The sequence below is a fragment of the Hesperophylax consimilis genome, chromosome 12, assembly GCF_061612785.1.
Source record: "Hesperophylax consimilis isolate HC1 chromosome 12, BYU_Hcon_1.0, whole genome shotgun sequence".
In the NCBI taxonomy this organism is placed as follows: Eukaryota; Metazoa; Arthropoda; class Insecta; order Trichoptera; family Limnephilidae; genus Hesperophylax; species Hesperophylax consimilis.
In genome coordinates, this window is record NC_142847.1 from 35,047,451 (window position 1) to 35,064,697 (window position 17,247).

The window sequence follows — 17,247 nt, forward strand, 5'->3', positions numbered from 1 at the left end:
TGCAAAATGGGTTTTAGAAAAGCATTTCAAATGCAAAATGCAAAATACCTATTTTCAAAATGCATTGAAAATGCAAAATGGTTTCTCAGGTCAAACAATTAAAATAATTATAGAATTTTTAAACAATTTCGTCATTTAATAATGGATATCAATGTAGAACAAACATATAACATGATGGTAAATCCAAAAACACCACGACTACAGATTATGAAACAACAAAAAATTTGCGCGGGACTAATTTTGCCAACGTAAAAACATAGAAACTGCTATCTAACATTTAATATTACAGCGTCATCGCCCCATGTTCAGTACCTATTTGAATCAGTATTTTTTGTAATGGTATCACTCAATTGCCAGGGCTCCTACCAGGGAGCAACTTGACAAATGTAAATTATCTCTCATAGCGAGGTTGAGGATCGACTGATATTTTGGGCTTATGAAAAAAAGATGAGTGGAGATAGTAGGAAGAATGTTGCAAAAAAGCATTTAAAATGGAAAATGCATTGAGAAAAGCATTTAAAATGCAAAATGGAAAATACCCATTTTGCATTTCCATTTGAAATGGATTTATTTGAAATAAAGCACATCCCTGCATGCAACTAGAATTGGCTCTACATTGAACTTTTTGGCGGTACATACTAAAACTTCTTTTGCTTAAAGAAACTATTTATATCTGGCACCACTTATGTTTAATATTCTTCGAAATCATATTAAGTCTACCAATTCCTTAGTTAAATTTAAAAAGTTAATTAAGATGTTTTTATTGACAGACGATTGTCTTAATATTTTTTCATCCTTGTCCTTTCTTAAATAATAAGATTTTATATAAGTCCCATTTGCTACACACTGAATGTCACCCTAGCTGTCTTTATTATCTACTTGTTTCTTCTTGGGAATAATGATTATTAAGTAGTTATGGTTCAAATACTGTTACAATATACTGTCAAATTACCCATCTGGTAACTCATCAAATACTTTTTTTTTCAATATTTTGTGTTTGTATGTTGTAATACTTTACGTTTGTGATAACTCTATGTTTGCTTCACTCAAATGTAAATTGTTAACCTCGATACAGGCTCAGTCCTAGTGAGGTTGATTTTTATTAGAAAAACGTGATTTAAGTATAGTGAGATGCAATAAATGAATATACTTTTACTTTTAGGAGGGGAAATAATTCGTTTAATAAAAATTTATTATTTACACAATAATATATTTAGCACAACAATATTGAAGGCAAATGTAACATAATGATGTCAAATAATATAAGTTGACCACACCTCCAACAAAGTTATATATAAAAATCAATTACTTGTCAAATAATTATAAAAATTCAATAAAATTGTATTTATGTCACCCAAATTTTTAATAAACAAATAAATGAAATATCAAAATTGTCATTGTAGGTTTTTCAGTTTTGCCACTATTTGGAAGGTATGGCATGTTTGTATGGCAAAGATTGGTTGAAATGATCTATGTAAACATCCAGACCGTATAATGCAATAATAGGGGAAGTCAGCTGAATAGTTACCTTGCGGGTGACCTCCGACAGGAGTGTGGCTCATGGCGCAAGGGCCCTCCTCCCACCCGCGGACAGCATGGCGAGACAGACACTGAAACAATTACACACCATTACACACTCGTCCAGACAACTAAACAAAGTCATACATTAGTTTGTACCCTACTTCTAGTGATACTGTACACACAAAACTAGAGCGGTCAAATCCATTTTATATATACCTTTATAATATAAAGAAGAGTGTCCCGGTGTGGATTTATTATTTATACAAAATCTACAGTTTTATTGAGAGATTGATGACATTTTGTACACTTGACATTCAAAATAAGAGGAAAATTACTGTCTACATCTGATTTCGAAAAAATGCGTAAAGCCCGGGCAATGCCGGGGATTTCAGCCGGCATAAAATATAGGTGTTCAATACAAAGTTTAACCTATATTATAATAAATGCCTTTTGCATAAAAAATATTATTCTGCATGTTTAATAACTTCGGCGTACAAACCATTATGTAATAATTCTACAAAAAAACAGCGCTACACAAGTTATTCACCTTTTTTGTTATTGTTTATTCCCCTAAATATCATAAATTCCACCAACAAAACCCAAAATTATAGGTTTATTAAAAACACACATTTAAATCAGAACGGCAATTCACAGTAGGCCATTTTTTTTTCGTAACCATAAAAGAATGCAAGTCAACAACGGACGCCGATCGATCTTATTTATCCGTCCCCCATTTTTAGTAATATTCAGATAAAACATCCATCATCCCCCACTTCCCGCTGGAACGCTTGAATCTTATGAAATCCATGGCGACGGAAAAATCAATACAGTTCCCGTTTAAAAAGGTCTAATCACATTACGGAGAAAAAAATAGGATTTTTATAATACCGTTTCATATTACAAATAATGATATTAATAAATAGGTTTGATAATCACAGGAATAAAGAAGTGCATAGTTATGATGAAATATTAATAAAAGAATTTGGGTTTAGGGAATTGCATTCATAACATTGAAGAACAGAATACAATGGATAGAAAAAGCCAGGTAGCCAGAATCAATGGAGCATAAACATACAATACTGCCACAACAAATTAAATCATATTTTCACAGATGATTGAACACAGCCATCATAAAAACATTATAAGAGACTAAACTAGCGTACCATCATTATAGTTTTTTACGTACCATCATTTGTCGTGTCGTTTTGTTGAGCAGATAAATAGTGAACAATAAAGTACGCTGCCAAAGATATTTGAATGTAGTTTTTTTAAGGCGGAGAAAAATATTATGACTGTCAAGATCAATGTCAGAATGGCAAGTGGAAGCAGCGTTGGAAGTTCAGGAGAAGAGAGGGGACGTATCACTTCACCCCTCCAAATATTGACTGGGAGGAACACAATGGCATCACGGAGCACGGGACTGTGCAACGCAACCCAAAACTCACAACAAAAATATTCATTATTGATCGTCATACAAATTATTTTTTTTTTATGAAATGAGTCATAGTCAAAGGATATACAAATACAATTATGAGGTATCGTCCTTTTAAATTCAGGTTAATAAATATTTTTTTATAAATTTAATAACTTCCGATAGACGTCTATTGAAATGATTTGTATACTTTGAGTAAGTGGTTTTTTGGTAGTAAATTGGGATGTAAAATTGCATTCTTTTTAGTTTTTTTTTTCAATACTGAAGATGGACGTTGCAGAAATCTACACATTTATTTGAGGGAGGGGAAATTTAAGTGCCTAATTAAGGGGTGTAGTTAGGCCATTGGATGAGTTGAATTTTTCATATTATGAAATGTTAAAAATAAAAGAAAAGTATTTTTTTTAACATTCAAGATGCACAAGTAATTGAAAGTATGTGCGGAAGTTTCTGTTTTTTCTATCCAAAAATATGTAGAATCATATTTGATAATACATACAGCCATAAAAATACAAAAGCAAACATCAGCAATTCAAAGGACAAGTATTTAAGAATTTAATATAATCATGTTAGCACTGAAAATAATATCAAATTATTGTCAGCAAAATAATTTGCATCACCAAATAAGTTTAAATTATATAAAAACATGACAAGATATTAGATTTGTTAGTGTCAATGAAAAAAATCATAATTTAAGCTGATATTATCCGAGAATAAAATATTGTATTAGTTATTAAGTATGCGAAAATGTATTAGTTATTACGTATGCAAAAATGAACATCAAAAACATGAAATAATACAATATGATATTGGGTTTGTTTGTGTTAACAATAAAAAATATATCTCCACCAAAAAACTATCTGTGAATGTAATATCATATTAGGGACAATAATCTGAATAATTTTAAGGGTGGGTTGTTTGGGTAGCTACACCCGTCGGCTGGCGGCTGAATGGTTGGTTGTCTAACGCAGGGGAGTGGGGAGAAGAGAGATTGCGCGTGGCAGAACTAATCAATGTCCCCCGAGTGCCGTATCAACTCAACTAGCCCACTGACTCTTGTCATATTCTGTGAATGCAATACTTTGATTTGGGATACGCAATAACTATACACACCATGAAATATAATCCATTATTAATATCAGCCAAAAAAAGAAGAATGCTAGGGTTTTTTTCTTCTTGTAATAGACCATAATTTTGAAGGGTTCAATGGTTGTTCATTCATCTTATTATTTGTTAAAAACAACATGCAATGTATTATAAACCAGAATACCTCACTAAGGCATAAATTCAATAATGAGGTGTGCAAGTAATTTATTTTTTAATGCTTCGTTTCAACTGATTTCTTGTACATGGAGTCATGCTTGCAATAAGAAACTATGGTGATAAACACATGTTATCTTCTGGTTTGGGAGTATTTGTTATGCTTACAATAATATTTTATACAATTTATCAGCATTTAAACAGTTAAATGCATACTGTTAAGTCATGCTTACAACCAGAAGAAACTTCCAGTCGAAATTACGAACATGTCCACATGTTTTGTTTTTTGCAAGGTAGTTAATTTCCCAATGGCCATTATTTCGTGAGTTACTTTAGTTAAAACCAGGAAGATGAAAAAACACGATGCCTGTTTATTCTTTCAAACTGGAGTCAAATAAAGATCGTCGTTGTTAAAAATGATAAATCTAAACATAAAAATGACAGAACAGTGAATAAGGTAGGAGGCGGAATTTGAAAAGGTGGTTGTTAAAAGTTTGTGTTATCGGGAATGGAGGTGTTAGGTGTATAAAATTGGTGGAATTCAAAAGGTAAAACTTAAAAACAAGTAAAAATAAAGGATATAATACCAAGCATACAAATGAATTCCATCTGAAAATAGAAATATGATATTTTCACGTTCGGACGCGCATCCTTCAGGTACACAAGAGAAGATGCTTTTTGACAGCTCGCCGCCGCCATCTGTCACAAGGTGCGCGAACTGCTCCGCTCGGAGGGTAAAGCAGTCGAGCGGGAGGACGGTTCCAAAGCTCGACGATGAGCCGCGTATGCAAAAGAGGGCTCTGGCGGCGTCCGAGCGCGGGAATATTCAATACCGTTTCTGAGTTTTGGAACAACAGCTTGTCAAAAATTCAAATCAAGGCAAACTCAAAATCAAATCTGCATTCTATATTTTGTATTCTTCGCGCTCACTATTTTCTTTAGAACAATTGATACGTTGGAAAGTACAATTTCAAGTTATATTCCTCGCGCTAACAATTTTCTTTAGAATAGATAATTTTTATAAAGTAATCCCCGAACGTAGATAAAATTGAAGGCAAGGTTGGATGGTTCGAGTGCTGGGTAAATAAATACGCGCATTGTCTAGCCCGGGATAAGTGCATAGTGGATACAGTAAGATACGAGACGAACTAAATATTTGATGAATCCGTCAGAGTGCTTTTCCCTGTTCCCGGTAGCACGCTATTTGTCTAGCTCTCGACATCGCCGCTTTTTATCCGTTGAATGCGGCTTTTGTTGAAATAATCACGGCAAGACGATATCAACAACGAACCTCGGATTATATCAACCAACGAAAATAGGAGCTTAGACTTTTAACGAACAAAAAAACAAATATAATGTCTTTTCATAAATCTGATTCAGAACTAACAACCTATTGCTCTGAAACGTGCAATTTCAATAAAGATTTTTTCACGAAGGAGGATCTTCCGATTTATGTTATTTTAACTTTAACCAGCGTATTATTGGCTAACTTATTTATAAAGGTAGCGACACATTTTGCTAACTTGAATTAGGAATAATAATAAGTTGTCATCAGGGTAATTAATAATCTACTTTTACAATAAATACAACTACTACTCTACAATAAATACTTATCATGTTACTTTGTAGTTACACTATAGTAGAATTTGAATAAAGGAATACAACAAGTTTACAATTTTTTAAAATCTTTTTACTCCCGTTAAATTTAAGACTTTTACATATATATTTGTATATTATATACAATATATTCACAAACATTAAGAGAAAAGAAACGTTTTTTTTTAATTTTATTAACTTTGAAGACAACAGAGCGTAATAAAGACAACTTATAATGCAACAGCAACTCAGGGGCAGTGGCGGCTCGAGACTTTTGTGTGTACCAGAGTGCTACAAAAAATCTGATTGTCGAAATAAATCGTTTTAGAGTTAATCAACATCGATAATTACGAATTTTCAAAACTTGGCACTCTTATGAAACTCAAAAAGTCACGAGCGGCTACTGATTTGAGGGCATTATTCAAGATCGAATTAACAATTTTAAACAAACACATTAAACCGCTTTAATAATGCTTTATTTTGATTATTTTAATAAATTTAATGAGTAAAGTAGGTAGCCGTAATCTCTATGTGGCATTCTCTAGGAATACCTAATCTAAAATTTACATATCTTAAGAATTTATTTTGGATTCTTGCAATGGTGTATATATGAACTTCATAATTTGGAGACCAAACTGTGGAATTTTACTCGATATGAGTCCTTAGAAGTGACATATATAATTTTGATATTATGAAAATCATTAGATACTCTTAAAATAAAGCCCAACACTGGTAAAACTTTGTTGGATATGATTTCTACAACTACATTACATGCTTGATGAAAATGAGTTTCCTATAAAACCATACACATCAAGTCGCTCATTTCCGAAACAGAAACTACAGAAATATTGCTAGATAAAAAAAGTATTCTATAAATATTGTATAAATATTGGATAAATATTGTATAAATATTGGATAAAACCACATAATTTGACATTTGTTTATGTTGAGTTATTATCTTGACACAATATAATAAGTTCGGACAAGTTAATTGGCAATATAATTTGGCATTTCTTATTGCATTGAATAATTTTAGATCATCTGCAAATATTAGAACCTGAACATCATTGAACGGCAATCCCATTTGTTTCATTTACCTACATATAGAACTAAGTTTAGAAAAAAATCACCAATTCCACGTATATGTGCCCAATATAATACTAAATTTCAAAACATAGACATTTTTAACAATACACTTCACAAATATCGATTAGAAGTAACTCGTACGATCGAAAATTAATACAATAGTATGGAATGTATCCAGAGCATCTCATATCCTCATCCTAAATTCCTATTCCTCCCCTCCTCACCTAAAATATATATATATTTTTTTTTATGCAATAAAACTCCATCTCCAATCAATTTTAATATAGGAGACTTTTTGGCTTGACTGTATTTAACATGTATATATTTATATTTTATGTATAAGCTGTTTGTCTCTTACCTTTACCAATAAATAAATAAATAAAATATACATAACATCAATAACAAACAACGAAAACAAGATTGGTCCTAAATGTGACCCTTGCGGAACGCCACTTTATATGAAGACACGCCAACAATTTTAACAGCCAGTAACTCTGTTGATCAAATAACTTTTTAATCACTATGTATTGATCCACCTATACCGAATTTATACAGTTTATTCAGCATTAAATTTAGAAATCAGTATAGACAGAATCAACCTGATGTTGACATTGATTAGGGATAAATAATTTTAATATATTTAACAAGTTAGTAAGAGTAGATTTTTCTGCAGTAAAACCATGTTGTTTAGGAGAAATGACTTGTTTTAATCAGAAAATAATTTCATATACAGGGTGTATCGGCACGTACCCGACAAACTTTAACCAGCTATTCCTTAGCATATTTGGAGTAAAAAATCTTATGTACACTTTGCTGTCGGGTAATGTTTTTTTTTAATAAAAAAATTATCATTCATATTTTCACCACATGTCACCACTGTTTTATCCTTTGTCAAAGATTGAAAACCCATCTGGCAATATTTTATTCGAATTCCGTTGAATAATGTACGTGTGTTCCTATATTGGCGCACTTTTACGATCACAACGAAATGGCACGGCAACATTCGTCTCATTTTTAACTATTATTATTTAGTGAGTGCGAAAGAGCGAAGACGCTTTTCGACATACTTGCTTATAACAGCTGTTGAACACGAAAAGCAATGCCAATGACAGTGATGTAGTGTGGAAATTTTTTTGTTTTTAATTGAAAAAAAAATGCTACCGGACAGCAAAGTGCCCATAACATTTTTTACTCCAAATGTGCTAAGGAATAGCTGGTTAAAGTTTGTCGGGTTAGTGCCGATACACCCTGTATATATTTATCGTATAAGTTTTGAATCAGCGTGGTTTTGTTTTTTTTTAATAGAAATCTACATTTTTATTCCGATATTGATGAAATTTTGCACACCTGACCTTCAAACTAAGAAGGAGGTGTGATGAAATTTAGATAAAATACCCTTATTTTTTTCCACCCAAAGTAGAATATTGATACTTTAACTTGACTTTCAAAATAAGAAGAAAATTATTACTAAAAATTATTGCTTTTTAAATATATTGTTAATAAAATAAATAAAAATATCTGATTTCGAAAAACTTCGCCTAAAGCCTGGGCAACGCCGGGGACTTCAGCTAGTAACTGATAATAATGTTATTATTTGGGTAGGTTATGAACGTTATCTAATAACCTACCCAAAACCTTTCCCTGTGTACCATCCTGAAAATGTCTTCATAAAAGTTAATAATGGGAGATTCGACTGTCACACTTTTACTAATTACTACAGTTATTAGTAAAAAATATATTTTTATAGTAGATGTGATAGTACATTGTAGAAATATTGTTTAAAATTAAAATTTTGTTTTCATTCCAAAATGGTTAGATCATTTTTATTTATTATTTGCGCAGACTCGTGAAAACTCACGGGATATTATAATAATTATATGATTGACAATCATTATTTGCTAAAAGTACAATTTGAAAAATCACGAAATATGACTTTACTTGTCAAGATTCACCCGAAGAAATGAAAACACGTTTCAAATATAGAATTAAAACAATTTTCAGGTAAAACTTATTGTACTATAGGTAGATACTTTATCTCTTGTCCGAATTGTTGGCGCATCAATTCCAATTTTGAAACTTAAATTCGAGTTCGTTGAACCAGAGTTACATTCACGAACAGACCCACAACCGAAATTAATATATTTGATGATGACGATAGGAATCCCAAAAAAATCCCATTTAACCGTTCCGGTCCCTATCGAAATTTTTAAATTTATTATATTTGTAAAATTGTTGGAATTTCCAAGAGTCACAATCACAGGGATGTACTGGTAGTTCTTGTGGGTACAATATAATAATTTTAAAAGAGATTCTTGCTTGTGTAGTGGTGTACTGTATCGTAGGACTATTGCCAGGTAAGAAGGGATAAGGGCTGGTGTTCCAAACTATTTTAAACATTTTGAACCACTGTCAATGTGCACAACTACATTCAAACACGCGTTTCTTAAAATGGTTTAAGGAGTCTGCCCACATAACCGGAGCATACCATGACGGTGCTATGACCGAGCCACGAATTACGGGAAAGGAACAAAGCAACCGCAAGCGGCGTTTCGCGCCAAACCTAACGTTCCATTTCAGTGGTAGACAGGTACTAGGTACTTACTCAAAATCTGATGAAAATATAATAAAAATTGCACCCCATAAAAGGCAAAAATATAGTTTGGACATCACATCACTGGTCGGCTACTCGTCTAGATGTTTATAGCAATCGCATTTTGAGTTTGGAGTGGGGCAAAGATCTTCTAATATCTTTGGAGTGGGGCATGTTTACCGTGACGCAATTCTCACTTTTCGCCCTTTGAGACAAAGAAACCGCCGAAACTGTAGCCATCGACTCGCACCAACTTCAAAGCGGGGGCCGGAAAATCTTCAAACGACAACTTAAATCATCGCGGCACGCATTACAGTAAAAAAGTTACCATTCGAGCACTGACCATCGAGCAAAAAAGGACAAAACATAAACAAGCTGTGATCTATTCCACGCACAAAATCATGATACTTTTTTGGTGAGTTTTCACGTTTTGATAGTCGAAGTATTAATTAACCAATAAATTAATTTCCTTGTGCGTACGTACAAGTGATACATTTCAAAATGGAACTAGTGTAGGCAATTACCAAATAAAATACGAAGTAAAGAAAATTACTCAAACTTATTTATTAATCTTAAGTTGGCTCACATCGTCGTGTGTGCTAATAATTTTAGAAACAGTATACAGGGTGTTAAGAGACGTCCTAGGCTTACTTTAATAGTTATTCGTGGATTCGGAGTAAAAAATTCCTTACTTATTTTAGTGACTTTTTTATGATAAGAAAAACACCAAAAATATCACCGAAGACCATAATTTCATTTACATATTTTACTCCAAATAATGTCAGGAATCACTGGTGAAAGTAAGTCAATTACGTCCCTTATATTATTGTTACTTTGTGTGCCCAATACATTAAAATGATTTGCCTATACCTTTTACAGACGATTGCACTTACGTGAGAACAGTCCACTTATAAAAACTACACAGATGTGTACAACAATTACAAAAATCTACTCAGACATAGCATACATTAATTTTCAAACATCTAAATAAAGATTAAATATAAAACAAATAAAAATACAAAAAAAATTATAAAATTATATGAAAGCTCACTCAAATGACAAATAGTACATAGTGAAGAGACGCAAGAAATAACGCGTAATATAATCAGCGCGACATATTTTTTAGCAAAAGCAGAACATTTTATCGGAATCCGTATAAATTATCTTCTTATATAGTCGACCCTTTTGGGTCAGAGGGCTAAAATGGGCGATATTATTTATGAATGTGTTCAGATGAAACATGCTATGGCGTCTTAAAAACTATGGGAATTGGGAACATTTTTTTTTATGTGACACCTCACAAGAGTGAGGAGAAGAGGTTTAAATATTACTAAGACACAATACAGTGTCAAGATGGCCGTGAATATAAAATATGATTTTTATTTTACATTTGAAATGTGCAATATCTTTTTATTCCATAAAAACAAAATAAAACAAACACAGGTAATGACTAAGTAGTTCATTAACCCTACGCTTGTCGCAATTCAAAGAGAATATTGATTTGTCGCAATGTTTCTGATAAACACACTAACTTTGGTGGCTTGAAACTTACTAATAAAATAATAAGAGTGTGTTTATCTGAAGTGTACGCTATCTAAATCTGTTACAATAAATTTAACTTTGGAAATCATAATTGTACAGCGCCCTAGAGGTGATTTATCACAAAAACCGCGCTATACAAATTATTATTTCTTTTTAAAGAAAGACAATGATTCCCGGGTTACGAATAACCTGACAATATTTGAAAATCTCCTACTACCACCGCACTAGGAATTGAACACACTACGCCTATGTGGGACCCAAACACGATGTCAACTCAGCCACCGACCGATCAATTTATTGGTATCGACTGTTTATTTATCAAGTTTAATTTGTAGAATTCCATTTTGATTTTATGCATCTTTTATATTTTCTATTTGGGAAGCGGGTATAGGTGCCGCCGCCCGGGGAATTTATTGGATAAACAACACCTCGGCCATAGGTCGCCCCAAGTTGTTCGCTACGTTTGGTGACTTAGAAGGGGTGCCCGGGTTCATGAGGTGATGTTTGTCCAGGTCTTGACGGCGAATGCTTCTGCCCACCAACGCCTTGCATTGTAGTTAAAGGGACGGATTCATACGTTACTTCTGGAAATACTGACCCCCAGATTCCTACCCACCCCTCATACCTTTTTTCCTATACAGAACTTCCTATCCTTCCTTTCCTTGAAAAGACCCACCACACAGCATCCCCAAAGATGACAAAGGCCACGAGGGAAATAATTTTCCTCGGGGCTTCCTGTGTTATAAAAAAAATTAATATAAAACGACATATTTATATTAAATCCTTATGTTCTTGCAATGTAAATAAAATTAATTAATCATTTATATTACCTATGTCGTTATTGATTTCCGAGTAAATTCTCAGAGAATATTGATGGTTAAATTATCCCTTTAAAGTTTCCCCGTTTCTTGTTATTGTTATTTTTTTTGTGACAAGCGAAGGGTTAAATAAAAATGTAATTATTATTGCTGCAATAGAATGTTGGGCTTATTGATTGGCTATTTTATAATTTGACGAAGGGGGTTTCAATTTGACAGATTTAGGGGTAGTATGTTCGTGCATGGACGGATCCACCTAAGGGTGGTGGCCGGTGGGTTTAGTTGTTTGGTTGTCCGGTTGGTCGGCATGGCAAAGTTCAAAGAGTCGAATGTATTAATGGCGAAAGAGATGAATGGACGAGCAGCTTCTAAAAGGCAACCCTTTGAAACAGAGATTTAAAATCAAGCTTAATTGAAAAGATTTCTTATGAAGGCTTCGCCTAGGCTGGAGGTAGCGCCGACCAGCTAACAAACATATACCCACTGAAGAGATCAATCGGTAGAAGTTTGTCTAGGACGTTACCCCGAAGTAAGATAAATTTGACCTTTCTTTTTAGCGAAAATGTTAAAATTTTAAATTAATTTTACTATACTCTATGTGTAAACTCTAGGAGTAAAAAGGTCTTATGTAAACTGGTGACATCAGTTTTATTTTAAATCTATATAGTGCAACTTACGAGACGTGGGTTCTAACTAAGAATAATGAGCGAGCACTGGATGTTTTTAAAAGGAAAATTTTGAGGCGCATCTTCGGACCGGTTCTAGAAAATGGATTTTGGCGCAGACGTTATAACAATGAGCTCTATACTCTGTTTAAGGAGCTAAACGTCACAAAGTTCATAAAACTGGGAAGACTTCGGTGGCTAGGTCATGTGGAGAGAATGACCGAGCATCAAGAACCAAAGTCCCTGCTGAGCTCAAGACCGATAGGCAGAAGGAGCCTGGGAAGGCCAAGGTTAAGATGGAGCGACAACGTCCTCAAAGATTTGTCTGCCTTGGAGCTTCGAAACTGGAGAGAGCTGGCGCGGGACCGAGATGAGTGGAGGAAGACTCTTGAGGAGGCCAAGACCCACCAGGGGTTGTAGAGCCAAAAGTGATGATGATGATAGTGCAACTTACACCGCTTGGAGAGAGTTTAACATCGCAGCAAATGAGGTTTCTAAGATATTTATTTTATTTTAGTATACAATATATAATGTTCATTTGAGTTGAAACAAAGATTTTTTTTACATTAAACCCCACACTGGATACCCCGAGGAAAATAATTTCCCTCAGGGCCTATGTCATCTTTTGGGATGCTGTGTGGAGGATCTTTTTTAAGGAAGAGAAGGAGAGGAAGTTCTGGGAAGGTAAAAGGAATGATGGTTGTGTTGGAAACTATGGATCAGTGTGTCCAGGATATCCAGGCTATGGGTCGAGAGACCAGTTGGAGAAGTCAAAGGATCTCCTCAGACCAGCCTCTCCGGATCTGGCACGCCACGCAGCTGGTGGGCAGAGGCATCTTGAACACACCTCACCCGATGAACCCGGGCACCCCTGCTGAATCACCAAACATAGCGAACCACTTGGGGTGACCTATGGCAGAGGTTGAAATTAAAAATATCTGCTACAAAACATTATTGTCTAATCTTAAACTACCGCTACTTTCTTTCTGCCCGGAGAACTACAGGGTTTTCCAATGAGAGGTGTTATTTTGAATAGCCCGCTATTTCGGTAGATGTTACTTTTGAAGCTGTCATTTTTTGACATTTGACAAGTAGAAACTACGCCATTAATAAAAATGGAACGATACACGCTTCAACAACGCATTGAAATTATTAAAATTCACTTGAGTGAATCAAATGCAAATCATCTTGAGTGATGGGGCCCATTTCCACCTCGGTGGCTTCGTCAACAAGCAAAATTGTCGCATCTGGGGCTCGGAAAACCCAAGAGTTATTGTTGAAAAGCCACCTATCCTCAACGTGTGACTGGTGCGTGTCCAGCGGAGTCATTGGGCCTTACTTTTTCGAAAATGAGGCTGGAGCAACAGTTACGGTGAGTGGATTGCGCTATAGAGAGATGATTAATGATTTTTATGGCCGGAATTGGATGGTATTGATCTGGACAACGTTTACTTTCAACAAGACGGCACTACGTGCCACACAAGCAACGAAACCATTGATCTTTTACGATTGAATATCAAAATAACACCTCTTATTGGAAAACACTGTATATAATATACGACAACACATGTAATATATACAACTAATGATATTCCTACTTTTTTGTATTATATATCAACTTAATTTGTCTATCGATAAATAGATAGAGAGTGCATTCTATCAACTTAATTTGTTGGCAATCACGTACACACACGCGGACATATACGCATATCTCTGAAATCGGATGACTTTGCGGCAGTTAATAAAGCTGCGAAAAAAATGTCAGTCCTGCCCGAATTTGGGTTACCGAAGCGATTCAGAGCGTCTGACGGGACATCAGAAGGCGCGGGTACAATTCCCGTCGGCGGCATTTAATTTTACTCGGAAGATATTTTCAATTTGTATGATATTACAGGCGACTAATTATTGCTTATAATGTTGTTTTTATTGAGATTTCGAAAAAAAAATCCTGTCATTATTGAAGGGTTTTAAAAATACATAATGCCAACAAGGACTAGCTTGTTGTTTTTTCTTGCCGCTTGTAGAGAAGATTTGTTTTTTAAATGGATATATAAGAATGCATTATATATATAAAATACCATGGGTATAATTTTTTTATTTAAAAATTCTAGACGACATTTAACTAATGGGGCTGTCTAGAGGGGTCATACCAAGTCAATTATTTCTGTACCCCGATCCTACTTAAGAAAGGGGAAAAAATTATAATGCCAAGAAAAATGTAGGATGTTTTCCAGTTCGCAAAATAACACAGAGTTTTTAGACACATTCTGAATGACACGAAATGAATGACTGGGTCAAGTGTCCCTGGCTGTACCGCTGTAGAGAGCGGGGGTGGTAGCAGCAGTTGGCACGCTTTAAGGGAGAGATAGGACACGTCCCGAATAAATTGCTACCGTTTTACTGACCAGAGGAAATATTATAACCTAACCTTATTGGAATATCTACTATACTGGGCACCATGCCTGTTTTATGTACTCAAAAAAAAAATTACTAGCTGAAGTCCCCGGCGTTGCCCGGGCTTTGCACGAAATGTTGACAGTGACTTTCCTCTTGTTTGGAAGTATCTTGTCTTTCTTGTAATAAAACTGATGCCGCCCACTACAGATACTCTTGGTGGGATTATTAAAATGCTAACATGACTTGAGCAATGTTAGACTGAGACAGAAAGAGTTTACTGTGCATAAGTAGGTGCACTTGCACGACCGGTAATTTTTTTGTCGGTGTATTTTTTTAAAAAATACTATGTATTTTCTATTTCATGTTTCGTCTAGATTTATTAATATTATCTTTTTCTTCAATGCATATACATAATATTGTCACATGGCAAAAGACATCATCAAACCGTCATCTTCCCCTCTTCCTCACTTTCTTCAACCTTACAACATACCAAAATTGGGAATGCCACTCACTCACTCCAACAATTGGGACTCGTGTGCGGTAATTTCATAAAAAAAGGAAGATCGACCTACAGAATCACCAGATTTTGTGTCCATAAATGAAGATAATGAGGTCGCTTTCTAAAATGAAATTTCATGTTTTTTTACAAATGTATCATATTAATGATTAGAAGATGCTGAGGACATGACTTTTGAATTTTCGGAAATTACCGAATAGAACCAAAGATATAAGTCGTCAAGATTTGCGATATTTGCGACCTGCCGAAACATTGTGACGTCACGGTACGTACGCGGCTGTACTGCACACTGCCATTCAAATGATGTATTGTACTGAATAGTATCTTGCGTGACGTATGTTTTACCAACGTTTACTTTGAAATCTCATAACTTCGTCATTTTTGGAGATATCGAAATACTAATTTTACTGTCGTTATTTAAACTCTTTATGTATAACAAATTTCCATCAAAATAAAATAAAATAAAATCAGGAGACGACCATTGTTTAAATCTTGCATCCATAAAAAACACGGTGAAAAACATTCCGGAATAAAAAATATACGTAATCAAAACTCAATTTATTCAGATTATTCGATAAAATTAGCCCAAACAAGATTTCCGCTTTTCTCGGAGGCTTCCAAAACAATAGACGTATACTCGATGACTGGTTTTTACGGCGAGAGTTTTGTTAAGACGTAAAGGGGGGGGGGGAGAACGGCAGCCTTTGGGAGCTGTGCGGGAGGAGAAGGATGGGGAGGGGGGGGGATCTAATGGATCCGCTGAATGAGATGTTTTAATAATATTATCAGGACGGGATAATTTGTTTAGCAGACAAAATGCCTACCTTAAATGGCGGAGGCGGTGGGCCGGAGACCATTTATTATTATATCTAATTATGACTACACCGTCTTAGTGCCACTTTATTTAGGACTGGTTGTTTCACACAATTTTAACAATTCATCAAATTTCGTACTTCATTTGCATGTTCTGTTATTATAATATCATAATTGGCCAGACGTTTCACGTACCTAACATAGTAACAGAACATGAAAATTAACTTTGAAATTTGATGAATTGTTCAAATTCTGTGAAACAACCGGTCCTTAGATATTCTTGAAAGGTTCTTCAATAGTCATCGAGAGAATTGCACGTAAGCAAGCGCGTTATTTTTTTTTTATACAAGAGAACATTTTTATCACAGGAAGAGATTAAGTACCTACTGTGTTCCGTTAACTCTTGACAGGCCAAAATGCCAAAATAAACGTCTGTAACCAAGTGGGTCCTCCGACGACCCCATGCATTTGTCTGTCTTATGGGGTTATAAACTATAGAAATCCCAATTATTCAGTCAATTATTAATGGTAACATGTATTTGAGCAGAAATACGTAAAATAATAGGGGACGAGAGTATATTTAGAAATTTCCAAATTACTAGTATGAAAAGGGATGAGGTTTATAAGTATTTAGGATACCCACAATCAAATAGATTAGACCATAGTAGTATTGAAAATGATATTAGGATTAAATTTCAAACTAGGATCAGGAAAATTTTAAAATGCAATCTATCTGCTAAAAATTTAGTAAAAGCAATAAATACTTGGGCAATACCTCTATTAACGTACTCATTTGGCATAATTAAATGGTCTAATACAGATTTAGATAACTTAGAAAGATTAATTAGAACTATGCTAACAAAGATAACAACTATTTATTCGTATTCATATTGCGTATATAAGGGCGCAAACAAATAATTTGTCTTAATACTGTAAAGCAATACCTTGCAAAAGCGTATTTAAACAAAATTAATTAATTAACGCCACCTGTGAACACGTAGAATACAACG

The 17,247-nt window shown here is 34.3% G+C and overlaps 1 protein-coding gene across 5 annotated transcripts in view; it reads right to left on the reverse strand.

Moving 5' to 3' along the window:
• The window catches only part of Axn (protein axin), a 251,789-nt gene that overhangs the window by 25,911 nt on the left and 208,631 nt on the right, over nt 1-17,247 (reverse strand). For 4 of the 5 annotated variants that reach the window (XM_089638388.1, XM_089638384.1, XM_089638385.1 and 1 more), the window contains exon 4: nt 1,529-1,610. In XM_089638388.1, coding sequence (XP_089494514.1) covers nt 1,529-1,562 — 34 coding nt within the window. In that variant the 5' untranslated portion in view covers nt 1,563-1,610. Of the gene's footprint in view, nt 1-1,528; nt 1,611-4,809; nt 4,930-17,247 lie in introns of those variants that run through there. The other variant, XM_089638387.1, reaches the window with a different exon arrangement.